We start from the raw sequence: 26419 nt of genomic DNA on the forward strand, positions 1-26419 counted from the left end.
TTTTGAACAGGATTGACGCTTCGAAAGGTTATGGTGAGTGTTTGGTGGAATTGGAAAGGAATCATCCACTATAAGCTGCCCCAGCCTGGTCGAACGATTCTACATTTTAGAGATTGTAGCATGCAATCGAAAAAAACGGCCAGAACTGATCAACAAAAAGGGCTTCGTCTTCCATCAGGACAACGCTAAACCACACGCATCTTTGATAATTCGGCAAAAACTGGGAGAGTTTGGCTGGGAAGTTTTGATGCATCATATATCTCTGACCTTGCAGCATCGGACTACCATTTGTTTCGGTCAATGCAGAACTCCCTTAATGGAGTAAAGTTGGCTTCAAGAGAAGCCTTTTTCGCCGAGAAACCAGAACAGTTTTACATTGATGGAATAATGTCTCTAGCGGAAAAGTGGCAAAAAGTAGTCGACCAAATGTTACATATTTGGTTCATTAAAGTTCATTATAAATACATATATAGAAAAGCTGAAGTTTGATTAGAAATACGAAAAGACTTTTTCGAATACCCTTTATAAATATAAGGGAGTAAGAAAGTATAGTGCAATTTTGATACTTGTACTCATACATAAATATATTATTAATGAAACTTGCCGCAATACATCACATTGCAATACCTCCGTTTGTCATCACGAAGTTCAGCAGGGATGAATGGTGTATAATATTCAGCAGAAATATGATTTTTTTGTAACGTAACGTTAAGTTTACATAGAGGAAAAGCTTCTCTGTAGAATAGGTTTTGATAAATGAAAATTTGTATTTAAATATATGTGACTAATGTGCACACAATTATAAGTAAATATATATAGTATAAATAAATAGATGTATAACAATTAAACACTTTTGAAAGGATGTCGGATTCGTGTTTCGGTTCGTGTTGTCTATGGTTGATTTGTCGTCGGGTCGTTAAGCGCTGATACAATTTAATTCAGTTGGGAATCATTACAAGAGATGCAGAAATAGTTTTCATGAAATGAACGATGTATCCAACATTCAGGGGAACCCATGTACGAGTATCTGAAAATTAATGTAAAAGATATGTATGTATGAACTTGCAAATGATGTATGTGTGTATGTATGTACGACTTTTTTTCTTAATTAATTTCCAGTAATTAAATTGAAACCGGCTTCGAATTGTCTTTTATCCTTGTGTGATTTGTATGCATGTTCATTCGCTTAAAAGTAAACAATAATTCCTCTGGTCACGCCGCCATTAAGTTGTACTAGGTGAAAGAATGGAAATTCAACAGCTTCCTTACTGCAGTTCTTCCATAAAACATACATTCCTGACTAAAATCCCGCTCCCAATTTTTGTACAAGCAGCATAATCGTATTCCCATCATTATTGTGGGTATTCTTCTAATCATCGCTGATTCGTCGTTGCCTTCGTGTAAAACTTGTTGTGTCTTTCTCTACGTTATCGTCTTTTAGTGGTCGCTTCTTTACTTCGTCTTCTTCCGATATTTCTATTTCCTTATCATCAATCTCTTCATCCTCATCCGCTACTGTATTTTCTTCGTTGCTATTATTCGTTACAGCCAAATCTTCCGTGACATCTTCAGTACCCCAAATGTCTGCTGTATCATCTTTAGACTGCTCTTCGCTGATCTCTGTTACCTTGCCATCGGCTTCGCACTCATCTTCGACATCAGCTTCTGGTTCGGAAGCCTCAGCACCCGAACTGGGTTCAGTTTCGTGATCATGCTCGCGCTCTTGGCGTTCGATAAACAACCGATTAATTACAATCTTTCGTAAGTGTTGGGCTGGAACATCGATTAAAAAGGCCACTGCCCCCCCGCTGGCTATAATTACAGCAATCTCGTTGAAGTTTACCTAAGGGACAGTATTATAGGACCATTAGAAGACTACACTTTGTATAAATAAAATAAGAGTAAACTTTTACCAAATCAGTTAGATGATATTTTCGTGGCTCGGTGACACTAGCAGTGTTATAGAGCACTACGACATATGTCATCAATTGAATGGGGAACGTTATGCGCGAAAGGAACAATACTGGTCGCATTGTGGTGATAAACCGCAGCACAGAGTTTTCATCCCTTGGGAACATGAAGATACACCACGCCAGCCCTAAGCCAAGTATAAGAGGACACCAAGCAGCATAGGAGGCCGCATCTCCAGCTGTGTAAACAAAATCACTGCGCATGCCTACCGATGGGGCCCAGAAGCACCAAACCAAACTCAAAATAGCGCACAACCACCCTACAGGCTTAAGCTCACTGGCGATTTCTATAACTCCCGATTGGGAACGGTGAAATAGACCGGTGCCAAGGCCAAGTAGATAGGCCGTTCCGCGACTTATTGGGGAGGAGTATAGCATATTAGCCGTGCGATAGAACTTGCTTATGCTTTGGGAAAAAAAAAAAACCAAGAATAAACTATGGAAAGCGCATAAATTGAACTCCAACGCGTACTCACTTCATTCCATGGAACAGAGTCACGGACAAGTATTCGTTTTGCGTGCGAGAATAACGTGCTGCCACGGACATTACGTGGAGGGCGCCGTAAATGAAGAAGGCTGCATCCGCATCGGTGTGATAGAGCCACACAATCAAAGGACCTAGTATATAGAGTTGTACTTCAAGAGCTAATTGTATGGTCATGGGTGAACACTAAAAGAGTATAATTATTGGACAGATCACAAAATTTGATAAACTATCAATTTGCCCACTCACCGTATCCTCAAAGTCGATTGCATTCTGCACACTGAAAAGGTTGCGCCACATTTGCTGTTCACACAAGCGCGTGTTTTGTCCAACCAAGTTCATCCAAAGCGGACCGGCGCCAAGCCGTGGAAGCACGTATGTTTGGAAGAGCAGCACCACATACAAAGTTGGCAAATAGCTGAAAGGTTATAAAAAATTTATTTACACGGGATATTGGTGGCCTCGGTTAATTATGTACCGTGATATTTTCAAAGCCATACGCTTCAGCAATTGAATATGCGTTTTTTGCTCGATCTCTTCGGCCAATTGATAAGCCACAAAGAAACCGCTTATCATTAAGAGCACATCCATATAGATCAGTGGCGATCGGAACAATACGCTCTGTGGTTGGTCCAAAGCCCGAACTAGTTTATCACGGTTGATGATGGGCAGATGACCAATCATTATGTACTTGAAGCAAACATAAAGAGCGAACGAAGCACCCAATTTTAGTACATTGAAGATTGGGAATTGCGTTTCGAAGTGGTCACTGCCAAGCAGTTCAAACAAAGTACGTTGGGGTGAGAAAGCATTGAGGATGTCTTGCAATAAGTTCATCAGTGACTGAAGCACTGAAAATGCGAATACTTTAATGACGAAGAAATTTTGATTGTTGGCATATAAGTATGACACTTACAGCTAACGGGCAATTCTTCTTCCTTGCCAATTTCAGAGTCTCGATTGTCTTCTGTATCTTCGGTCTCAGTAACTGCTTCTGTGTCATCCTCACTTCTTTCGGTTTCGCCATTTGATTCGTTTTTGGAAATTTCCATTTTCTTAACAATCCAGTCTTTGATATTGCGGCAGTATTTATAAAGAAGTGAACCCATGCACAATGTTATGAGCCCACAAATGCAGGAACTAGATGTAGATACATAAAATTAACTTATTGAATTACACACTTATAAGAACTTTACTTACATTGTTGTGGTGAATTTCGGATCCTTTTTAATTAGTTTCATCAACTTAACGTTGGATCGCGTGTAGCAGTCATCATCGTCGACCTCCACGTGAAATTCCAAACCTGTTGTATTGTAGGGTCGCAGGTTCGACTCAAGCATTTTCTGTACAACCTCGCCGTTGCAAAGGTGCGGTATGCACACACCCCAATTAGCGATGCTATAGCGTGGAACAAAATGACTGGGCTGTTAGGAGAGATAAGACTGAGTGAGGTTGGGTTAATTTGGTTTGAGGGAAAGCTGTTGAAAATACTAGTTTCCTCACGGCTCGTTTTCAAAGGAGAAGGTCAAGTTCACTTTCACCCATTAATAGTTACTTCTAACGGAACTCTCCTAATTCGATAGATCAAATTAATTCAAATTATTTTAAAGTAAACTTACGTTGCCGAAATGACTGCCCCAGAGGCCTCGTCCTTGTGCGTAATGTAAGGGTACCTTAAGCTCTTTGGATGTGGTCTGCATTTCAATATGGGCGAGACAGTATTTACCTCGAATGCGCACCGGAATTTCTGGTGTTACCTTAACCACAGTCTTCACTTGCATGCACTGATCAAAGTCTCCGAATTGATTGATGTTGCCGCGCAACACTCCCGATGTGATTTTGCCTGTAGCATCCAACACTACAAATAGGAAAATGTGACTTAAAAGGTTTTTTAAAAGTGAGATACAAGTGAACGCACTCTGTAAAGTCCACAATTTATTGCCACGCAACTGCCTGCCAAAAATTTGCAATTGCTGTCTACATTCGGTGTTGTCTACTTCCGCTGGATTCACGACAAAACTTGGTAGTGTGTGCAACACAGTTTCGAAGTTTTCCTGAGACATTACCGGCGTTGCCTCATCTGCGTCTCCATCTTCTGCGGAAGCAGCTTTTTGCTTGGGCTCGCGACCACCTCTAGGCATGCGTATAGGTTTTTCAGGTTTGCCAATGTTAAAGAGTGTATTGAATGGCCAACGATTCAGATAGGAAAACCACGTTTCCGCATCTGCTTCTTCATTTTCTGCAGTCTCTTGGCTCTCAACATTTTCCTTTCTCTCACTAAACCATTTTAGCCAATCGATAATGCTGTTTGACGGCTCTTTTTTTTCAGCAGATTTGTCTTCCTCACTTGTTAGTTTCTCATTGCTGCTTGCCCCACCACCAAAGAGAGAACCAAATAATGAGCCGAAAACAGATTGTGACTCTTCACTTTTATCACCATGTGTAGAGTCTCTCCGCTTTTCGCTAGATGAGCGCTTTTCGCCATTCGACTTTGTGGAGGAGGAGGTGGCACTTCTCCGCTCCTTATGAGCTGTTCGCGCCCGTTTGAATGGCAATTCTTCTGACTCAGTTGTTTGCTCGCTAGCATCCATAGCTTGGCTTGTGTCGTCGTCTTCGTTTCTTTTCATATTTTCGTCAACAATGTCGTCGTTTTTGTCGTCGTCGTCACCAGCGCTGGCCTCGTCGTATTGCCCTTCCGCTTCATCGAAGTATACACGTTCAATTTTGTGAAATTTGAATTTCTTCTCAAATGGACGCTTTCCTATGGGTTTATTAGCGTCCACAGTTGCTCCAACACTTCCACTCTTGGCAACGCCTCCAAACTCAAATAATTCATATGAGGTATGTGGAAAGACAAAGATCACCAAAAGTGCACAAATCCATAATTTGTTTATACTAAATGTTGCGCTGATCAATGGTGTTTGAAATGGACCGCGTCCATGCCCCATACGATCAGACATGTTTGGTATACTTAAACGAGATATCACGACAGTGTGGCGCTAACAAAAACATTTGCCAAATCGCAGATGGCAACCAATATGATATAACGGCCGTATCGTACACATACACCAATATTCATATACCCTAAATTGCGTATATATGTACGTAACTATGTATGTACATATAAGCTGATATGCGAGATATATGGATATTCAAAATCTTCGATCTCACCTTGTAGCACCAATGATGATTTTTCCGTTAACTTAACAAATTAATACGTTTATATGTGGCTATAACTTGAAATCTACTAAAAACACTTATATTATAGCCCAGGAAAATGCAATTTATGTATTTCATTCGCTGGCAAAATTTTCTAAAAATATGCACATCAGTGGCGTTGTGCAAACTTTCACTAGCTGCTATGTGGTGCTCGTATCGAAATCTCGGAAGAGACTGATCTCAGTTGTGCAGAAAGTAGAAGACGCCTTTTGTGTTTCTTCAGCTTCCATGTAAATTGCGACCTCCGTGGCATTAACTCAAATTTGTGTGTTCTCATAATTTGTTTACAATCGTATTGAGTGTAAGATATGCACGTGCTGGGCAAGAGAGAACTTTCATGTCTGTTTTCATGCCTAAAGAGCATTTGAAAACATTTTTCATTGAAACCAAAACAAATAAATAATGCAATTTTTCAAGAGATATTATTTATTATAATGCATTACAAGGTGTTTGTCAAAGTTAGATCAAGAATTGAATCGTTCCATACAATGCAGGTAAAAAGGACAGATTTCAATTATATAAAACTTTTTTAACGAATAACTTTTCCATTTCATTCAAACTTTAAAAGAAGCCAATCAATAATAAACCAAAATGGATCATAACATTAACACAAAACTACATATACACATAAATAGGTAAAAACACATATAAAATACTTAAGAAATCCAATAATGTAGAGGTAAAAGCGCAAAAAAGTAAGCATACAGTTAGAAATAGCGATAAAATGCAAAATAAATACACGAAACTCAATTGACTCCGAAAGTCGTCCGAGTTGATTCTTTAGATATTGGCGCTAAAACGCTAGAAGAGGCATAAGTAGATGGCATATAAGCACTGCCAGATATATTGTTATATTGTTGATCTTGAGCTCCTTGTTCATTCACATGCATTATTTGTGCTGGTGTGGGTTGTTTAAGTGATTTGGCGTAAGAACAGCCTGTGATCCATAGCGGACGGGTTTTGAAACGTTGCGCTGGGTGAAAGTTGTGCACATTACCAAATTGCACATGGTTGAGCGCCTGATGCACCAAATAACGTGATTGCGTGACAGCAATGGGCAAGAGTTTAAGTGAGACGAATCGTAATCTTTCATATCCATTATCGAATGAGGATACTGGATAGGCAATATAAGGTCGGCTAGGCAACACTGTATTTGTGCCGGTCATTAAATAGCATAGGGCTAATACTATCTGTGTATCGTTAAGATTGTGAGCTAGCGGTGGTTTATTTCGGTATTTGGGAAAAATTGTGCCGAAAATTCGATAGCCAGAAATTACCAAATTTGGTAAGTATGTTGCGGTGGTGGGCAAATGAAAACTCTCATGATAAGCCTGAAGTAGTACATCTTCTTCAACGGCAGCCAAATTCGAAATGGCCAAACTCATGTCGATAATCTCATTTAAATCGAAATGCATATTTTGGGGTACTTGATGAGATGCGATGAAGCTCACTGAATGGCAGTCATTTGTCACTATTCCCACTAAGAATAAATAATCTTAGTATTTTAATTATTCAAAGTAACAGTGCAGTGATAACTTACAAAGATGTGCATTGTCACTTTCTACAAAGAAGAAGTAGTTGTAGTCTGGAAAAGTTCCAATCGTTTCCAATAAAACACAGACCACTTCACATATACGCGAATGTATGTCAACAAGTTCTTGGCACTGGAGTACGCAGAAAATAGACCGCGCTGTACCAACTGCGCTCCGCATCATGACCGCGCCGTACTGAAGATCTTCACGTTCGAAGTAGGTGCCGAAAATTATGACTGGTATTTGCCAGCAGTTGGCTATGCATTTAAGACGAAGCATGGCATCGAAATCTGTCCTACACATACGATGCAAAGATTGCCTATTTGGAAGAGGAGCATTTTTAAAATTACAAAAACAAAAACATTAAAAGTTCACTCACTTTTCCGATGGTTTAGCCCATTCAATACTGAGACATTGGCCTTGTAATATTGTTCCCTGTAACTCTTGTAAACACTTTTCAGCCGCCTCACGAGTTGTGAAATCACAAAATGCGATTGTCCGAACTTTCGTAACTTTTCTAATCTCCTGACGTGGAATGAATTTCACAAGCATATCCATAATGTCACGTTTGTTAATGCAAAGATCCACATTTCGAACAAAAAGTGTTTTATTCTGCGGGAAGAATTAAACACATATAACGGGTTTGTATAAAATCTCAATTTCTTATTATCAATTTTTAAACTTACCGATTTCGACGTATCAGTATCGCGTTCAGTGTTTGCCCAAACAACTTTTAAGTCACGGTTCCACATTCGAATCACACCTGGTGTTGTGCTCTTCTTCGCTTCTAAAGCTTCTAGGTGTGACGGGAAGTGAATGACAGCATATCCACGGTTCTTACAATCGTTGTTTGTGCCTCTCATTTCTTGATTACAGACTTCATCGTTTTTGCCGTGATCCCCAATAATCTTTTTACCTGAATTGCCTACTTGGATATATATTCGTTCCATAGTTGGAAACACGGTTCGTAACTTTTCTTCGATCTCTATTTCATCCAAATATTTCGGTATATTGCTCACAAATAAACAGCACTTTTCATACGATTGTAAAATCTCCAACTTACGATGAGGTGCAACATAAAAATGATTCAGCACCTCCATAGCACAATTTGCCTCCTCCTCAGTGGTGTACCTGACGTATGCGTAACCACGATTTGCCTTAAAGATATATACATATATATATATTTGTAACATGCTTACTACACCGAAGCATACATAGGAGTATTGATTTCAAGTTTTCTACCTGATTAAAATCCATCGGCAAACGCATTTCATATATTTGTCCAAAACGTAAAAATGGTTGTATAAGTCTCTGTTCGTCTATATTTCGTGGAATTCGACGTACAAAAAGCTCGCATGCACTTGACGGGGGAGAACCTTGCCAATCCTCTGGTGGACCAAGCACTTTACGTCCGTTCATTTGCATGAGGCTAAATGGTTGATACTGTTGTTGGTAATTGGCGTCATTACGCAAAGGTGGACTAGAAATCGGTGGTAAATTTGTATAATTACTTCCATCAAAGTTATCAGAAGCGACCGGAGTTGGTAACGGGTATATAATATGTAGTGGAGTACACATTGTTTCACTACTCCCAAAATAGGACCCGTTGGCTACCGTGTACTCCATTTCTGCAAATTGCTTAACTTCGCAACTATTTAAGAACTATTATGTGCGTATTTCAATTTAATTTCAAAGAAAATAATGTTCATTCTAAATGCGATCTACGAATATCACAAATATCCGTTGAGACAATGCTGCCAATTCTACAAATTATTTGAATTTAGTGACACTTTCCCGTTACTTCGTAATGTTGCCAGTGAATGTGCATTTAGTGGAGTTCTTGACGGTAACTGTATTATATGTTTATTACGGTAAAGAAGATAGAGAATTGAATCTTGTTAACTTCCACTTACATATATTATTATTTAAATACTAATCGCTTGCCAAATAAAATGGTCAAAAACTCGGTTAATACTTTTTGTATTTAATGATTAAAAATACAAAAAATCTGATATACTCGGTTGTCAAATGAACGCTTTAAACGTTTGTTTTTTATAAGCTTAGAAACTTGACCACTCTGTGTCCAATTAGGATCAGAAATAACATAAGGTGGGTACTATTTCAGACGTAACGCATTAACATGAAAAAGCTTTTTAGCTGGAAAGTGAATTCGGCGTGTTTAACTGTTGAAGATAATATTTTGTATTTGTAGCCAATAAAATCTTAATAATAAGACGGAAATGTCTGATTTATCATCATCGTGGTTGGGAGGAGGCTCTTCTTCGTCGCCATCTGAATCTTTCTCTTCGTTTTTAATCAATCATAATGATGTTACTTGGGAGACACTATTCATGAAAGCCGCTGCTCTGCCTGCTATTTTGGAGAATGGACGCAAAGTGTTTGGACCGCCTGTAGAATATATAGGTGAACGTCCTTCCTACATATGTGAATTGTATGTATCGAATTTACCCAAGTCTCTGGATGAGGTACGTTTTCTGACCTGGCTGCATCGCTGTGGTGTTGTTTATGAAATGCGAGTTATGATGCAGTCTTTTAGTATGACACGCGGTTATGCTTTTGTACGATACACGCAAGAATATGAAGCTTTAGTGGCGTACGAATTATTAAAATGTTTGTTTTTGGGCGGTGAACGGGTGTGCGTTTACCGATCGCAAGGAAAAAATCGTCTCTTTGTGAGTAATATTCCAAAGCAATTACCGATGTCGACTCTGGAGGAAGGTTTCAAGAAAACATTCCGCGACATAGAGCGTTGTATAGCGTTTCCAGCTACAGAAACTTGTTCGTTGAGAGGTGATTTCAATCGTGGCTTTGCTTTTATCGAATTTTATGATCACGAATCGGCTATGGAGGCTAAGAAAAAAACTACACCTGGACACATGCGCATGTGGGGTAATGACTTAAAAGTACAATGGGCAAGGCCGAAATTATTACAAGCCCACTTCAAAAGCAACAATGAACAAAAGGTTAGAACTAATTGAAAATAATATTGCATGCTTTTTTTCTAATTCGTATAATTTAGGAAAAACGTTCAATGGCTGAAGCGTCAAGGTATGAACTATTTTTATTATTATACATACATATATATGAAGAGTATATGTATTTATTTTATTGTTTTATAGCAAACCACAAGACTATTGTGCTAAATTACGTTTGTTCTGTTTGGCTAATAATTGGTGCATACCGGTGGTAATTTATGGGAATTGTTTCTACCAAAATGGATTTCAATATGGTGGAGTACGCAAACATTTTAAGTAATATTTTTATTGAATACAAATATCGGAATATGTTAAGCAGTTTTGACAATTTGAACTTATTGGTGCAATTTTAGTTTTTTTATTCCATGATCAAGAAACAGAATTTAGTTGTGGTAAATTACGAAAACATATTGAGTACTGATAATCTCTGATTTGTACTAAAGAACAAAAGACCTAACAACTAAGGCTATGTTAATGTATTCTATTGGTTTATAGATATTATTGAAGGATCCCACGAGTGGACAGTTAAGTGGCATCCTAATGGAGGTGGCTGTAGGTCGTGATATGCAAGATGTGCATGTAGCAATGTGCGAAGTTGCCATGCAAATAATTGACCGCAGTAACGGGTTTCCAAGACACCACTACATGGTGCGAGTGTTGAATGGATTTCGTGCCGAATTATGTAAGATTCTTACCAACTAAACATTGTAGTATTTAAACAAAATTTGCATTGCAGTGTTTGTATGCGGAAATGATTCAGATATTACATCACTGGTAGGCCATTGCGACAGGAATGTTTTTAATTTCAATTCTATGGTAGAGTTGGCAGTAGCTTTGGAAGTCGTGTCCCAATATTCAACGGAATTTATATTGAACACATATAGAAGAAGTTTCCTAGTTTTACGAAACTGTTTTTCTCTTCAGCGCCAGTCACACACTGTCCAGTTTTACAGTATATATCCAAAGTTCCGTAATAACCCGCCGCTTAACCTGGCATTCAACGATACTGAAATAACACTTTTCGTTTCCGAAGTTATAATGGAACGCAATGTTAATGAGTTCTTAGTCATGGGAGAACAAATAAGAAATCCACCCTATATGATCTTAAATTCACAACGTGTCCGAAACGCTGATGGCTATAGATTACGTTATATCAGTTTGGAAAAATTAGAGAGTCGTGAGTTTTACCATCCTCAGCAGAGGATTAATGCTTCGCCTATTTGGATTACAGGTCATTCCTATCAAAAATCTATTTTCAAATAGAAGTTTATATTTGTTTTGAATAATGTAACTCATCGTTTGAAAACTTTTAAAGTGAAGTGAATTTTATTTTTTTTATATAAAATATTTTTTTTGTGAATTTTAAAAATTATGTATATCAATGATCATGTTTACCAAAGTGCATCTGAAGAGTCACTGTTGATTATGTTTCAACATCATAATTATGTATGATTTCCAATACCATATAATGTTAATAAACCTATGCTTTTTTAATAAACATTGCGTATTACTTACAATTTTCCAATGTTCGATGATAGGAAAACAAATGTTTAATATTTCCAAAAAAAGTTTCTTTAATTTTTTCTTTAATAAAAGTAGCTTCGGATTCGTAGATTAAATATATTTATTTACAATATCTTGCATTTGACTTTTAAATATAGAATTTGCCGAAATAAATATTTCTTACATTAATTATTTCTTGTTTTTGTTTAATAAAGACAAGTCTTTTAGGCTTAGTTTATGTATGTATGCACGTTATTTGAGTTAAAAATGTTTTAAGTAAAAAAACAAAACATGTGTAGATGGTGTTTGTAAGCACTCCAAGGAACTGCAATGCGGAGCCAATGCATTAGCAAATCCAAGAGAGCAACGGTGCTTTGTATTTAACCACTTTTGTGAAACGGAAAGGGAGAAGAGGCACATGGAATATTTTACAGAGTCTAATTTAAACATTTCATATACATTAAAAATAAATTAACAATGAATTGTTGTTTTTCAGTGTTTTACTGAAATGCGGCCTCCCGACGTTCTTGCTTCGTTACATTTTAAGTACAGACTAACATTAAAATTGAATCAAATTCCTCAGTGCTTGCAGTGCGTTGTTTAGTTTTAACTTCAATTTTTGTTTTCTAGCTTTCAATTGTAAGTTTTCTAAATCTATTTACATATTTTTCTTTTATAGTAAATTACAATTAAATGTAGGTTTGTACGAGCAACAACCAATTGGTCGCTCGTCTCGTAGTTAGTAGTTCCTAATTCGTTTAACTTCTTTGTTAATACATATATGTATGTATGTATTTATTTTGAAAATTGTCTAAATTTCAGTTGTCAGACTTGAGTTATTCTTTAGTAAAAAAGGGTGCTGAGAATTGAGAAATATCAATGAATTTTATGTACATATGTATGCTTCAACACTTTGCCCTTCAGCTAAGTGGTTACATATTGCAGCCAGTTAATTGGTAAAAAGTTTGGTTATTCGTAGGCATTGGAGAACTCTGTCATACATAAAAGCTATTTCTTCAATTATCTTCCTTCGAAATGAACTCCATGGCGCTTGAAGTTTGGAATGTGCTTGTTTTTTCATCAACGATGTCTTCATACATATGTACATACATAAGTATGTAATAACAAATGGATGCCTTATAATCTTCAATCAATTGCCGTTGTGGTAAACTTCAGTAAGCGAGTTGAACCGGTGTTAAACAGCGAGTTCGTAGTTGCGAATTGTAATATTACTTCGGAATATATGTATGTATGTATGTATACCGCTAGTCATATAGCCGCTTATTAAGCAACTAGAGTATACCTGTTTTTATTATATTAATATTTACAATGAACCGTTATACTAAGCGTATTACTATTTAGAGCTAACTTCCAGTTGAATTTGTGACTTAATTTTGAATTAATTTGAATAATGCTGTTTTAACATATTTTACATACACATACATACACGCGTAGTTTGAAAACGACAAAGTAAATTATCATGTTAATATATTGTTAATATTGGGTCTTATATAACTAGGAATCATAAGACTTTCGTTTCAAGTTTTTAATTATTTTGGAATATGTCCTACGTGCAAATATTATATGTATGTATATAGTAGTGTTACTCTTCGCTCGCTAGCAAATTTATTATGTAACCAAGTTCATTTCACATGTGAAACTTGTGTTTTCATTACCCAATATGTTCCATAGTTAATTATACGCCTTCCGCAATTAATGTTAATGTATATAACCATAATAAAGTAACTGTTTTATGTGTTTAAATTTATACAGGCCAACATATGGTCATATTAACTTCTATATTTTCTTAAGGAGTTAAGTGGTTGCTGCTAATTCTACATGTGTATAACTAATTGTTAATTAATTATTAATTACACATGTGCGAGAATTTTTTTTATTTTTGAAAACCAAAGAAATTTTTCTCTTTCGCCTGTATATCATTGCTTTCTTGTATTTCTCTTTTGCTTTTATTATGAATAACTGTGCTTACTTTCAAAGATTTATTTCCAATTTACCTAACGCTAACTGTGCTTATTTTTTAATTGTTTATGTTTCTTTAATATGTCGGATAAAAGAAATCGTGCGCTCGCTCAACGTGTCGTCAATAACGCGTTAAGTGCGCATGTGTGTGTGTGTGTACAAGTGAAGATTGTCAGTTGCCTTTCAGTTGCATTTGATTTTATTTAAGTATCTACTTTTGTTATTAATAAATAATTATTTCCTTTTTCAATTCACCAATTTTCTATATTTAATTGTAGTTTCATTTATTGCAATTTTTCCTCATTCAAATTTGAGGTTATGTGTTTTCTTTAAATTAAATTAAACTATTTCTTACATTTTACTTTGTATTATTATTTTTTGTAACTTCCTTCCTTCCTCATATTCATAAACAATTTATTGCAAATTTAAGGGGCTTGAATAAAAATGCAATAAATCGTGTCTGCATTGATATTTAATGAAATCCAAAACATAAATACCATTTTGTGTGTTTACTTTGATTTTTCCTTAGCACATTTGTATGCCGCGGCTTTTAACCGCAGATTTTCGTTTTCGTTTTTTCCATTCATATACCCAGATACATATGTATATATTTATGTATGTATTTACATGTATGTATGTGAATTTAAGAACGCATACAAATATGCGAAGGAAGCACAATTATAATCGTTTTATTTACGTAATAAATATTCAAATATTATGAATTAATTGACTTGATTACTACCTTAAGTGACTACCAATATTATTGATGAATCTAAAATCTACATATATGTACATATATGTATGTACTAAATTGTATTTGCAAAAGAATTATTAAACAAAGTTCGTGTCTGCAAGTACAAATTTTTTCGAATTGAAAAAACCTGCAAATACCTCTAATGATCTAGAAATTTATAATTCAATAAATTTTTAATTTTTTCTAATATTTTTATGAGACAAATATTAGTACATTTGTTTTGAAAATGTTTAATATTGAAATAACACTAATCTAGGAGTATGTTGAATTTGATGATTATTCGGCTTATGTAACATTCTCATAAATAAAAAAATATGTGTAATTTACTGAAAATATGTATGACATTAATAGTATATATTAAATCTGTGTATGTATATAGTTAATTGTATAAAAAAGTATATTTCAAATCAAAAGCATACATTGGCCGATCAAGAGAGTTATGTCTCACTTCTCTTCTTCTTCTTTGGCTGACTCTTCTTTTAGGCAACCAGAAATGCTCCGAAAACTTCAATGTACTCACTTTTTAAGCTTAACGAGAATATTTAGTTAATTTATGGACGAAAATACCATTATTAGCTCAATCTGTTTATCAGATGCAGGTCCTGCAGTAGAAATTACGAAAACGCGAATTTTCCGCCATGAGCAGTTTCTATGCCTTAATCAAAAGTGATTTCGCTTTAGTATTCATATACATATTCTAATTGGGTAATCTGTTCAGGTTTGATATCTGGAAATTCCGCTTTAGCTGTTAATAAAGTATAAAGTGCGAGGCAAATTATTAGCTAAGCTGCCATTAAGGTGTATTCCTTTCCATCGTTTTCCGAAACTGTCAGCTCACTGACCGTAGCCACAATGGACTCGGCTCTTCGTCCGTTCAAGTATTGCCAACTCGAGAACATTTCACAAAATTGTTTGGGTTTTGATTTATATCACTATCAGAACATATTTATTGTTAAGAAGCAACAAATATATATTCTCTATGTATATTCATTCATAAGAAACACTCTCGGCCAAAAGTAAAAAAATAAAATTGAAACAAAACAAGTAAACCAATGTAAAAAAGAAAGATAGTCTGTGTATTTTGTTTGTATTTATTTTAAATTCATGTTCATAAAAGCAATTTAAATTCGAAACGAAAGTGTGTTCTTACAGCATTTTGTCTTACAGTTCGTTGAGTATTACTTATTTACATGAATATTTACATTAGAATATCAATTTGAGTGTGTGTTTGAGTGTTTAAAGCTACAGTTTATAATTTAATTGTTGACGTCTTAATTTTCTCTTAAATTAACTACAATTGTATTCGATTTTCTTCTAGAATTAATATGAGCTCTATAAGTTAATATATTAGATTATGCTTGTTTTATGTAATTATGTTTCCATTGTCGTCAAAATAAATGACTCTAAAACTAGGTCATTTCAGTTTTATACCCATTTTTTTTTTTTACTTTCGCAGAATATTCATAATAATTCTCATATCACAATTTGATTTCTTCTTCGCTCTATTCGCGTTGTTTTTTTAATGTTTTTGTTGCTACAAGAAGCTTGCAACTAACTCAAACGTGTGTTTTACGGACAACCTGTTTGCGGTTGATCATTTACAATTTCAAATTTTTGCAGTTTTTATTCAAATTTTCTACTTGCTTGCAATTTGCTTTATGTCTTAGGTTGTTGCTAGTTCGAAACACATAATTTACAGTGGGTGTGATTATTGCATTGCTTTGCATTGCTACAATTCAAACAGGATTCAAGTGCTTGTTGTGATTTATGTGTGTGAGGCTTTGTCGGTAGACGACACAGGTGTTAATTATGCAAAACTTATTTGAAATTAATTGAGTCACATTAATTATTAGGTGAATTCTTTGTAAATACGCGAGAAACTCGTTAAGAATGCATAAATCTATCTAATAAATAATTAAAATGTATTATCGTAATATAAATGTGTTTTACTACAAGTTTTTAAGCATAAATTGTCCCGTTCAAGTGGGCTTTTGCATTTTTTCTAATACTTATTTGTTAAACGTAAAGATATTGTTAAATACTTAATGTTAATTTTAGCTTAGTAAATTTCTCGGGTTTTCACTTAATTTTTATTGGTGCATACATTCAGGCGCCGCTTTAATTTCGCGACTGTCTCTGCATTCCGAGAAAACGCTCTTGACCTTAATTTACGTAAATGGAATGTTTGGGTGTCACATTTGATGTTTGCATTTTCATTTTCATTTTCGTTTTCGTTTAATTTATTTCAAAATTTATGTGCATCATTAGTAATTGTTGGCGTTTTCGGGACAAAAAAGAAATATTTAATTTAATTAGAAAAGTGTGAGTAGCTAAAATTATATATAGTTTTGATAATGATTACTGCCGACACTTCGCAAAGAAGGTATTACATAAATATTTCAAACACAAATTGATGAATCCAAGCGCTTATAAAACAATGAGAAATACAGGTTTGTCTTATTTAAAGCTAAATGAAATAAAGCACGGAAACAAACTGGAAATTATATGCAACTTAAAACTCTTACGATAACAGGATTCACACAAACCAACTTACAAAAATATATGTACATATGTATTTGATAATTCTAAGCCTATTATAAATTCAATCACTGCAATGTTTTTGTTTTGATTTTGATTTTTTTGATTGCAAACTACTGCCATTGCCCGCGTTTAAAGCGTGGCTAAGCGTTTGGGGAAGTTTACTATTTCTAAGTGTGTGTGTGTGTGTATGTGTTCGGCTGTCTAGCGCGTTCATCTATTGCTTAGCTGCACATTACGGTTTTTGTTGTTGTGTTTTATTGCGCTTTTTTGGCAAAACTGTTGTTGTGTGTATGGCAGCACAAAGCGTCTTACTTTCCAAATATGTTGCAATCTCCGTAGAGTTCTTGTTGAAGGCCACCATCATCGGTGTATTGCCGCATAGGTCGCGAGCTTGTAGATTGGCGCCGGCAGCCACGAGCATTACACAAATGTCGCGCCGATTGTGCTCGGCAGCAATGTGTAGTGCTGTTTGTCCCCTGGGGAGAGAAGAAATATGTTCTGTGAAAATAGCAATATGCAATTAAAATAACTGTACTTTTTAAGTATTAGATCATGCTCAGAGACGAAATACAATGCGACAAAAAAGCACCAGGAAATTGTAATTAAAATCCCCTGGTAAATGATATTCCATTCTATTCTTAATTACTATGCTAAATATGAGCGCGATCTGTCAACCAGTTTGTTTACAGCAGCTGCTTAAGTCGGTACACCTCAGCGGTGCTTCGGAATTTGTCTCAAATTTTGTATTTCTAACCAAATTTAGTGCAAGGAATCGTCGAAAGGCGATTCAGTTTGATTAAAAAACAAGCCTACAAAGCTTTCAAAGACGGTCGAGAGATCGATGAAGGCATGCCTCGTTCTCGACGACCTGCGACCTCTTCAACTAAGACAAATATTAAAAAAGTTTAGAATATGGTGTGTGAAATTCATCAAGCAAGTGTTAGAGAAATGACAAGAGAGCTCCATATCTCTATGATATGAAACGCGTTCTGGCTCGACTCGTCCCGATAAAGCTTATTTTTTTTAAAGAGTACGGTAAACAGGTTTCTTTGGACATGCTTGATGGTGAGAATTACGATCCCATACTCATGGAGAGCATTATAACTGCCGATAAGACATAGATCTATGAGTTTGACATGTAAATAGGTCAACGACCTGAAACCTGAAAAAAAAACGCCAAAGCCGCTCAAAAATAAAGTTGATGACTATTGTTTTTTTCAATATTCGTGGTTCGGTGTATCATAAATTTGTTACGGAGGGACAGACTGTCAATAAGGAATAATATTTGGCCATATTGAGGCGTTTGCGTGAGAACATTCGTCGTCCGGATACCATCGATCAACCACCGTATTCACCAGATTTGGCTCCGTGTGATTTTTTCTTGTTTCCTGAAATTGACGTTCCGTGGAACCCGTTTTCAGTCGATCAAGGAGATAAAACAAAATTCGACGAAGGGCTATCCCAAAAAGTGTTTCAAGGACTGGACAAATCGTTGCCATAAGTATATTACTTTGAAGGCAACAAAATTAATAATTAAATATTTGGCTTTTTTTACTATTTCCGGGTACTTTTTTGTCACAATGTATACCAATATATTGGAAAAAGTGGAAAAAGTATAGGTCTATTCGCATGTTCGTATCCTCTTTATTTTGCTTATAGCCGAAAGTCCACAAAGGTTTAGTTCAGAGTTTGGTTAATTTAGCGTTTCTATTCTTCTCATGTTGAAAGTGCTTTCAAGAGCTTTTATGTTCATTTCGATTTCGCAATAAATTTAGAAATTCTTTATAAAGATTTTCGTATATAATTTCGTATAAAAGAATCTATATATACATATGTATATGTATGTATATCTTAGTACTACTTACCTATCTTTGTCTGCCAAGTTGATCAGACGTCGCGAGGCACACGATATTATGTATCTGACGATGTCCTTGTGATTGTATTTGCAGGCGAAATGCAGTGCTGTCTGTCCGTTCTTGTTTACTGATTGTAGTGAGTATCCTTGTTCATGTAGTGCACGTAACTGTAAGCAGCGAGAACAAAACAAAAAAACAAGAATTGAAGTTGTGACACATTTTCACTCTCGCATACATAAATACAGTAAAGAACTTAATTGAGATGACGTTGCTATGAGGAAGAAGACATCACAAAATTTTGCTTAAATGGCGATCTGAGGAATGTATATAAATATACATATGTACTTATTATATATATGTACATATGTATGAATGTACAATGCGTATTTTTTGTGGCGCTTGTGTGGGTGTCTGGTGCAGGAGTCAAGGGTTGCGTTAATCACAAATCACAATTTATTAAGCACATTCAAAAGTTAGAAAGCGAGTGCGTGAGTAGTAGCGTTATTTCAATACTTAAATGAGGTGAGTGTTAGAAATTCAAATAAATACGAGTGCTTTACTACCATATTCAGGTCGCCTTGGTGCGCCGCTAGTAGTACGGCATCGGAAGTTTGTTCCAGTATAGAGCTAAGTGTCGATTTCATATTGAGTTTTTGGGTAGTTTTTTTTTGTGTCAGTTGCAGACACACACGCCGTTACATAACGTATATTTGCATTCGTGCGTGGTGCAGTTTAATGCGGTTCGTGCAATGGTGCGTCCGTGTTTTTATATATTTTTTTGTTTTTGTTGTTGTATTCAGTTATTTAGACATTACGAGTGTAGTATGTTTTAGTCCAAAAATGAAAGAAAAAGAAAACAATTAAATACATAAGTTTTTACGTAGAAAAGCTCTGCGATTTCTAACTTTAATCTGGCAAAAGTTAATCAACTGCAAAAAGTTTTAATTTTACGCTGGGGCTAAAAAATACCTGAATCCGTAACCGAAGACGTCTTCGTTGAAACTGAATAAGCGATCTTTATTGCTGCATGCAAATTATTGAAGACAATTTGAGATATTTTATTTTTGTTTTAATATTTGAAATGATTTTATTTACCAAAATGCGATTAAATGTAATTCAAAGAGAAAGAGTGAGAGCAGAGAGAGTAGCGATATATGTTTATGAAGGCGGTCAATGCAATTTCGATGTTGATAATTGTGAGGTTAGGTAAACTTTTAAATGACTTTTTGATTGAATTTTGTTTGGATTCTCAAATATTTGTACGTTTTTTATTGCTTTTAATAGACTTTTCTGTTGCGGCGAAGTCGTATAAATAAAATTATCACATCTTATTATTCCATTTCATTTTGTTAAAATGCTAAGCACTGAAGAAATTTCTTCGTAAAATATTTTTAATGCTGAAATAGAGTCGGTAAATGGTTCGTTAGTCTCAGGTATAATGAATTTAGAGCCATGTGATGGAGAAATCGTTAGGTCTCAAGCAAATTCTTTTTATAGCACAAAATACAGTTACGGTAACCTAATTAGCAGCGCTGCTGTCTGAATCATGTTACCATTATAAGTCGAGAAGTAAACTAGAATAAACTTTTGGAGCATAATTAACCGACATTTCGCTGAATTTTAAATAAAATGTAGTTCGTTAATTTAATTTTGTTTTGCACTACGCTGGCCGTGGGTGTATTTACGTAAATAGTTCTATTGAGTCGTTGGTTATTGATAAAATCCAGTGTACAGTGATACCCTTAGTGATTCTTTACCATCAAATAATTCCTAGAAATATAGCATTTCCAGCCAAGTCTAACATTTACAATATTTATCATAATTAATTGATACAGAAATAATAATTGTTTTATACAAATCATATATAATAGATTATCTACAACTAAGAGGTACTATACAAACTGAACAGTACCATGAGACCAAGTAGGTTTTGCTACGTTTTCTCAGTTAACAAGATGCATCAATGAAGATTTCAAATATTTTAGAGAAGAGCTTCGAAGAATTCGGTGCACTTTAAGAGGATAGCACGGAATATGTTATTTAAAAACATGCACTTCTTTCTACTTCAATGCCATTATTAATCTAAATGAACGGAAGAATTAGCTAAGAACGTTTTTGCAAGTGATTTGAACTTAAGCAGTGCTGAAGTGATGAAGAAAAATTTGCATTTTATTTTTTACACACGACTGTACTAACGAATTCGAAGCTAATTAAAGAGAAAAGGTGTTTTGAATTTTCAAAGTTGTGAATTTACGAATGTGAGTTGGAAATTTGCTTTGCAGCAAAGAAAATGTTTAGCATTTTAGGTGGCATGAATGAAATATTATGTAGGAATATAGATGCGCCCTTTACCTCTTCCATTTCATAACTTTGATGGGTTTTCCGATTTGCAAATCATCGTCTTTGTATATATATGCATTTCGAAAATATTTTTTGAGACATAAAAATCGAAAATAACCTCAATTAATATCCGCTCATCCCACAAATGCGCAATCAAATAAGAATGTTATATACAAACAAATAAATGTATCATTATTGCTATCACTAAAAATAAATACAAGTTTGGAATACGAAAAAGAATGGAAATGCCTTCCATGCAGTCAACATACCATTTGTGATAATTATCTTTGTGCACAGTGTGTTAAGTTTGGGAATTTTTGGTTTAATTTTGAGTTTTAGTTTTTATTTTTGGATTAACTTTTGTTGGTGGCGCGAAGATATCGGAATACGGTTTAGTCTTTGCTGTCAATATAAGTTGCGCTAGAAGTATGTTTGTATGTATGCACGTAGGAAATATTGCACCTGCGTATGTGAGTATAAATGGCTGCTTCGCTTTATATTTGTATGCATAATGGTACTTACATTTATGCGGCAAGGACTAAGCTGTATTCTGAAATCCTTTCGATTTTTGTTTTTTTTTGTTTTTGAAGGTTAATAGTTCGCTAATACTACTTACACAATTACAGTTACATACAGTTAAGGAAATATCGCAAACATAACTTAAGCAAGCAAAGTATAATGCAATGGAGGAATATATTTAATAACAATAACAAGTATGGCTCAGAAATGAAAAAAACTAGCTTTGAGGAAAATATCTAAGTAACTTGAAGGAGGCTAGCTCGATAATAAGACTATTTTTCGGCCTTTTCGTTGGACAAACTTGAAAATAATTTCCCAAATTAACTTTTGGAAGGTAACTGCTGAACCAGTATACGGCCACTGATCCCATTAGGGTTGTAAATTCATATTAAGAGTGAAGACATTTCAAAACTCGTAACTTAATGGTCACTTGAAATGAAAATATATTGGCGGTCTACTTAATTTCAGTTGAAAAATTGCCAAATCAAATATTAATATTTTATCATTCAGAATAAAAAGGTTTATACTCCCTTTTTTAATAAAAATTTCTATCGGACTTTTCGAAAACTACATTTATAATTAAAGAGAACGTTTAATATTCGGTTCTTGCTGGACTTAACTCAATAAAAAAGGAGTATTCCGTATTAATAATATTAAATGACTAGCTATGAGGAGAAAAAAACATAACTAAATCATAAGAAAAAGGAAGCACCCAAGGAAAATAATTGAAAATTTAATTTCTGGTTCGAACAAAGGACACACAGTTACATGCACACTAAATTATTTAATTTACAAGTATTATTTGTAACTATTATATTGCTCAATATTTTTATAACAACAAAATTGCCCCATTTTTGCACCTCTTATATGAATATATTCCCATTCACGCATTTTTTATTTGACTTTGGCGTCACTAAAGGTTCCCCACCAAAAAAAAAATGCTATGTCCATAAATATGAGATTGCATCGCTTTATCGCTTTACAATTCGAAACGCTTCTTGCGGTAATAATAATTGCAAAACATGCGTTTACTTATGTAGGGTAATTGCGTACCGGTGCTGCCGGAGCGGCCTTGCTGATCCATATTGCGGCGCTCGTTTTGTGCGCCAATCCGCTGTGAGTAGGCAGAGAAGGAGCGCTCCTGGTCAGGCGTTTGCGGCATCGTGGCGGCTTCGTGGTCCAGAATGTACAGCTCGTCGATGGCGATATCACAAATGTAGTGCAGATGCTCTTGGGCGCGATCGATGCGGAAGTAGTGCTCCGCGGTGCAGGCTGCAAGAGACAAAAAAGCAAAAAAAAAAGAAATATTTCAATACTTTTGTAACTTGTTTGGAAATGCAGCTTTTTAGCTAACTAGCGTGCGAGTACTCACAATCGATGAAGCACCAATCTTGCGATACCTTCGGGTATGTGATCGATTCCTCGAATTTGGCGTTGAGCATGTTGCGCACCTGCTCCAAATCGCACTGCGACTCGATCTCCATTTTGCCCAATTTATTGGCCAATTTGCGCAACATGTCCTTGTCGTAGTGATATTGCTCGTATTGTTGCATCGTGATGCGCAAAATCGTTAAATGTAGTTTCTCCAATGGGTTCACTCTGACGTAAATGTATAGTAAAATGCTGTTAGTGAAACGCTTTGGAAGGATTATTATTACTATTAATATTGTAACAAACGAGTTTTCTTTTTGAAAGAGATGAGTTTAGTCAGAAACTTCGACTTCGACTTCGAAACTTGTTTGAAAAGCTTTAGCTGATATTACAAAAACAACGGATAAATGCTGATATTTATATTTTTAGAATTGCAAATTTCGGAATAAAACTTCGCTACAGAGATGGCAAAACCGTCATTATATCATTTAGATAAATACTTTTCACTGAAATCACACTAATATTATACTTAAAGAGCAAGTTTTGAGCACAAAAGTGATTCGAAAGAGAGACATATAAGTTTACATATTTAGAAAGACATTGTTTGTACTTACTGTACATCGCCGCGTCCGTGTTTGCGTTTGGCCAGCATAACCGCTTTGTTCAGCAAACTCATTTCGATAATTGATGGCTTCACGCGGCACGCCTCGCCGTCCACCTGCATCGGGATTGTCTTCTTGGTGACGATGCGCGCCGACCGACACTGGCATATGCAGGTGCCGTGCAAGCCGGCCTGCAGCATGGGCAGCTGGTAAGTGGTCAGGCCGACCACCTCTAACATGCCGTCATCGATGGCTGGCTTGGATTGGCCGAACGAATCGTTCCAGGGATGGGTGCCGCCGCCATAGCTAAGGGCGTGCAATGCATGTTTGGAATATCGGTGAAGAAAGAGAGAAATAAAAGACAACAAAGTTGTAATATAGGAAACATAGGAGTGCCGGTGCAGATATGTATCTAATGCACACTTGCATGTCCAAGGGAGCACTTAAAAAAGGTGTGCATTTTATGGCTAAGTGATTGCAATTGCCGCTGTCTGGGGTACGATAGACGACCGTCCGCCGGAAAGCTTAAATCTAGAATTTATTTTTATTTGCAGCCATAACACCTTTAATGTGCCGCTAATGGTATGCAATGTGCACCGTAAGTGCAAGAGTTCTCTGCTAGAAAAGTGCAGTGAACTCACCTGCCAATGTTTAGAAAGAGCACTGCATGACAGCCGGCGTCGCGCAGTTTACCCGTGAAATCCTGGCCGTCGCACTCGAGCGTCACCCACTGCGAGAGATTCCGATACTGTCGCAAGATCAGATCTTTGCCGCCCATTTGACCGTAGTACATCTTGTTGCGCAGACGCGAGTTGAAGCGCTCTGGATGCGCTTCGCGCGCCTCGTGGAATTCGAGTGCGATGTGCGCATCGACACCGAAGGAGTAATAGTTATTGATCACATTTAACGGAACATTGTCCTTGCTGCGGCTTACATTGTCGTCTTCCACCTCACGGTTGGGCGTGACATTCAGACGCCAGCGATCCATCAGCACACACTGGGACATGCCGATTTCTCGCAATATCTTACTGACCGGCTCATCGGTGTAGCCCTACGGGAGAGTAAGTTGAAGCATGTGTTTAGTTTGTCAAGGGCAGAGCGCTATTCAGCATACTTACACCACCCCAACCGAGAGCGCGAGCGAGATCATTGCCAGTACCTAAGGGCAGCACACCAACAGCTGGCGCCGGCGTTATGGGTGGGTTCAACATGTCCAGCACAGAGAGTACCCAACCTACGGTTCCGTCACCGCCACACGCTAAGACGCGCAAGTTAGGCGCTTTCCGAAATAGCTCCAAACTGCGATTAAACGAAGCAGAAATAAATAATTAGCAGCTGATTATGGCCGCAGATCGCCGTGTACTTACCCCATCTTTGGACCACCTTGTGTTAAGTCGAAAACTTGTCGAGGGTTCAGCAGATGTTGGAATTTACCCAACAGCTTGACACCTTGATTGCCGCCCGACTTGGGATTGATGAACACAATCACGGGTATTACGTCGGGCGATGGTATCGGCTTCACGATGAAAGCGCGCGGCTCTTTCTTCTCTTCCTTTTGCTTTTGCCGTTTACTCGCACCCTTCTTCTTACTGCTGGTTATGGTCACATTGGTCTTGTTGTTCACTCGTATGGAGGATTTAAAATTACCTTTAGTGGGCAACTTGACGATCCAAGACGGTGGCACGATAATTGGCGCGTAATTGCCTGTAATATATAAAGAGTGTTTTTGGTCCTCAATTTGCGGAAAATATGACAAAACGACTGTGAGCGGATTCTAAAATGTTTTCGGAAGTTAAAAAGTGATACTTTTTCAAATTTCCTACAGCTGAGCCAAGAAAAAAACAATTTCGCTCGGTATCATAGATTGAAGTACTAATTTTCGGTATCACTGTTTATATGGTTCTTACACTGGCAATATAATTGTATTGCAGGTGTACTTTGGACCCAGTGAAGCTTAGAGCAAAAAGTGTTAAATGCTCGAACCCTCTTGTTCAGCCCAAAGAAAGTACAGACTTCATCCCTTCAAATCAAGGACGAGAAATGACCAAGCGTTTTTCCCCCCAGTCACACGAGTTTGTTCTGCCAGCGTTTAGCTTGTGCGAGCTGTGGGCTGAGAGAGCTGAATTTTCCAATTTCCCAAGAAAATGCTCACAATTGCATTGTGTGCATGTGGTAATAAGATTTTCACACTGCAAAGTAATAAAGCTGAGTATTTTACAAATCGTAAATGCAATCGGAAATACTATATCCGCAAATACTTCAGTAATCCCCCTCATCGCCGCTCTCAATGCTTTGCCGCACCTGCTGCGGCGGAGCAGCTCATACTAATTTCGAGCAGATTTGCTTGCTGATGACACCGAGTGTAATCGAAGTTGAAGGACACACACATGCAACTGCATACACGATACATGTATGCTGCATGTGCACACCTAACCGATAGTACCTCTTAGCTCTAAGCACACACACATGCACACAATTTTGGCCGCTCTTAAGATTTCTGGTGCCTTTGTTTTGGCACTGCTGCGTTCTCGAACGTGTTGAGCGGACGCATTTACGGCTACCAATGCTTGAGCTTGAAGTAACGGTTATAATACGATAAACGACTTAGCTGCTTAGTCGTCGTGCGGTGGTGGTTAGCTGGGCAACGATTACTGTGGACCGATGACCGTGGGGCAAACCAAAAATAGCAGGGAACGTATTAAATTATCAATCCCAACATGGGGGAAATATGAAAATGGCTTGCATCAGTGGT

General features: G+C 36.5%; 4 protein-coding genes across 16 annotated transcripts in view; 1 reads left to right on the forward strand and 3 right to left on the reverse strand.

The window, feature by feature from the left end:
- Positions 1-763: 763 nt before the first annotated feature.
- On the reverse strand, positions 764-5826 carry LOC120775353. 4 transcript variants are annotated; one of them, XR_005705324.1, is made up of 10 exons: positions 4373-5826; positions 4074-4312; positions 3655-3878; positions 3371-3594; positions 2933-3305; positions 2704-2872; positions 2447-2640; positions 1914-2376; positions 1293-1843; positions 764-1233 (listed from the first exon to the last, which is right to left on the reverse strand). XR_005705324.1 is itself a non-coding variant. In XM_040105512.1 (10 exons), exons 2-10 carry the CDS (start codon positions 5412-5414, stop codon positions 1370-1372), a joined length of 3402 nt encoding a protein of 1133 aa, XP_039961446.1. In that variant the 5' UTR covers positions 5415-5538; positions 5626-5826; the 3' UTR covers positions 764-1369. The 4 variants fall into 4 exon arrangements, 2 of the variants coding, with proteins under 2 accessions (XP_039961446.1, XP_039961445.1); XR_005705323.1 differs by having other exon boundaries at positions 764-1027; positions 1097-1843; XM_040105512.1 differs by having other exon boundaries at positions 764-1843; positions 4373-5538; positions 5626-5826.
- A 593-nt stretch (positions 5827-6419) lies between these two features.
- Positions 6420-8831, reverse strand: LOC120775429. Its single transcript, XM_040105613.1, has 5 exons — positions 8448-8831; positions 7892-8362; positions 7585-7817; positions 7214-7524; positions 6420-7153 (listed from the first exon to the last, which is right to left on the reverse strand). The coding sequence occupies exons 1-5, from the start codon at positions 8829-8831 to the stop codon at positions 6420-6422; spliced, it is 2133 nt and encodes a 710-aa protein (XP_039961547.1).
- Positions 8832-9421: 590 nt separating this feature from the next.
- On the forward strand, positions 9422-11477 carry LOC120775328. The gene is made up of 5 exons (XM_040105470.1): positions 9422-10189; positions 10246-10274; positions 10346-10460; positions 10697-10883; positions 10938-11477. Exons 1-5 carry the CDS (start codon positions 9446-9448, stop codon positions 11462-11464), a joined length of 1602 nt encoding a protein of 533 aa, XP_039961404.1. The 5' UTR covers positions 9422-9445; the 3' UTR covers positions 11465-11477.
- Positions 11478-15513: 4036 nt separating this feature from the next.
- The window catches only part of LOC120775670 (eye-specific diacylglycerol kinase), a 242124-nt gene continuing 231218 nt past the window's right edge, over positions 15514-26419 (reverse strand). For 7 of the 10 annotated variants that reach the window (XM_040105949.1, XM_040105947.1, XM_040105946.1 and 4 more), the window contains 11 exons: positions 25035-25371; positions 24786-24966; positions 24309-24718; positions 23680-23973; positions 23067-23293; positions 22748-22966; positions 21188-21236; positions 19805-19858; positions 19399-19462; positions 18845-19002; positions 15514-17455 (listed from right to left, as the gene is read on the reverse strand). In XM_040105949.1, the coding sequence (XP_039961883.1) occupies positions 17212-17455; positions 18845-19002; positions 19399-19462; positions 19805-19858; positions 21188-21236; positions 22748-22966; positions 23067-23293; positions 23680-23973; positions 24309-24718; positions 24786-24966; positions 25035-25371 (2237 nt within the window). In that variant the 3' untranslated portion in view covers positions 15514-17211. Of the gene's footprint in view, positions 17456-18844; positions 19003-19398; positions 19463-19804; positions 19859-21187; positions 21237-22747; positions 22967-23066; positions 23294-23679; positions 23974-24308; positions 24719-24785; positions 24967-25034; positions 25372-26419 lie in introns of those variants that run through there. The other 3 variants (XM_040105940.1, XM_040105941.1, XM_040105942.1) reach the window with 3 other exon arrangements.

Source organism: Bactrocera tryoni, chromosome 4 (genome assembly GCF_016617805.1).
Source record: "Bactrocera tryoni isolate S06 chromosome 4, CSIRO_BtryS06_freeze2, whole genome shotgun sequence".
Classification (NCBI taxonomy): domain Eukaryota; kingdom Metazoa; phylum Arthropoda; class Insecta; order Diptera; family Tephritidae; genus Bactrocera; species Bactrocera tryoni.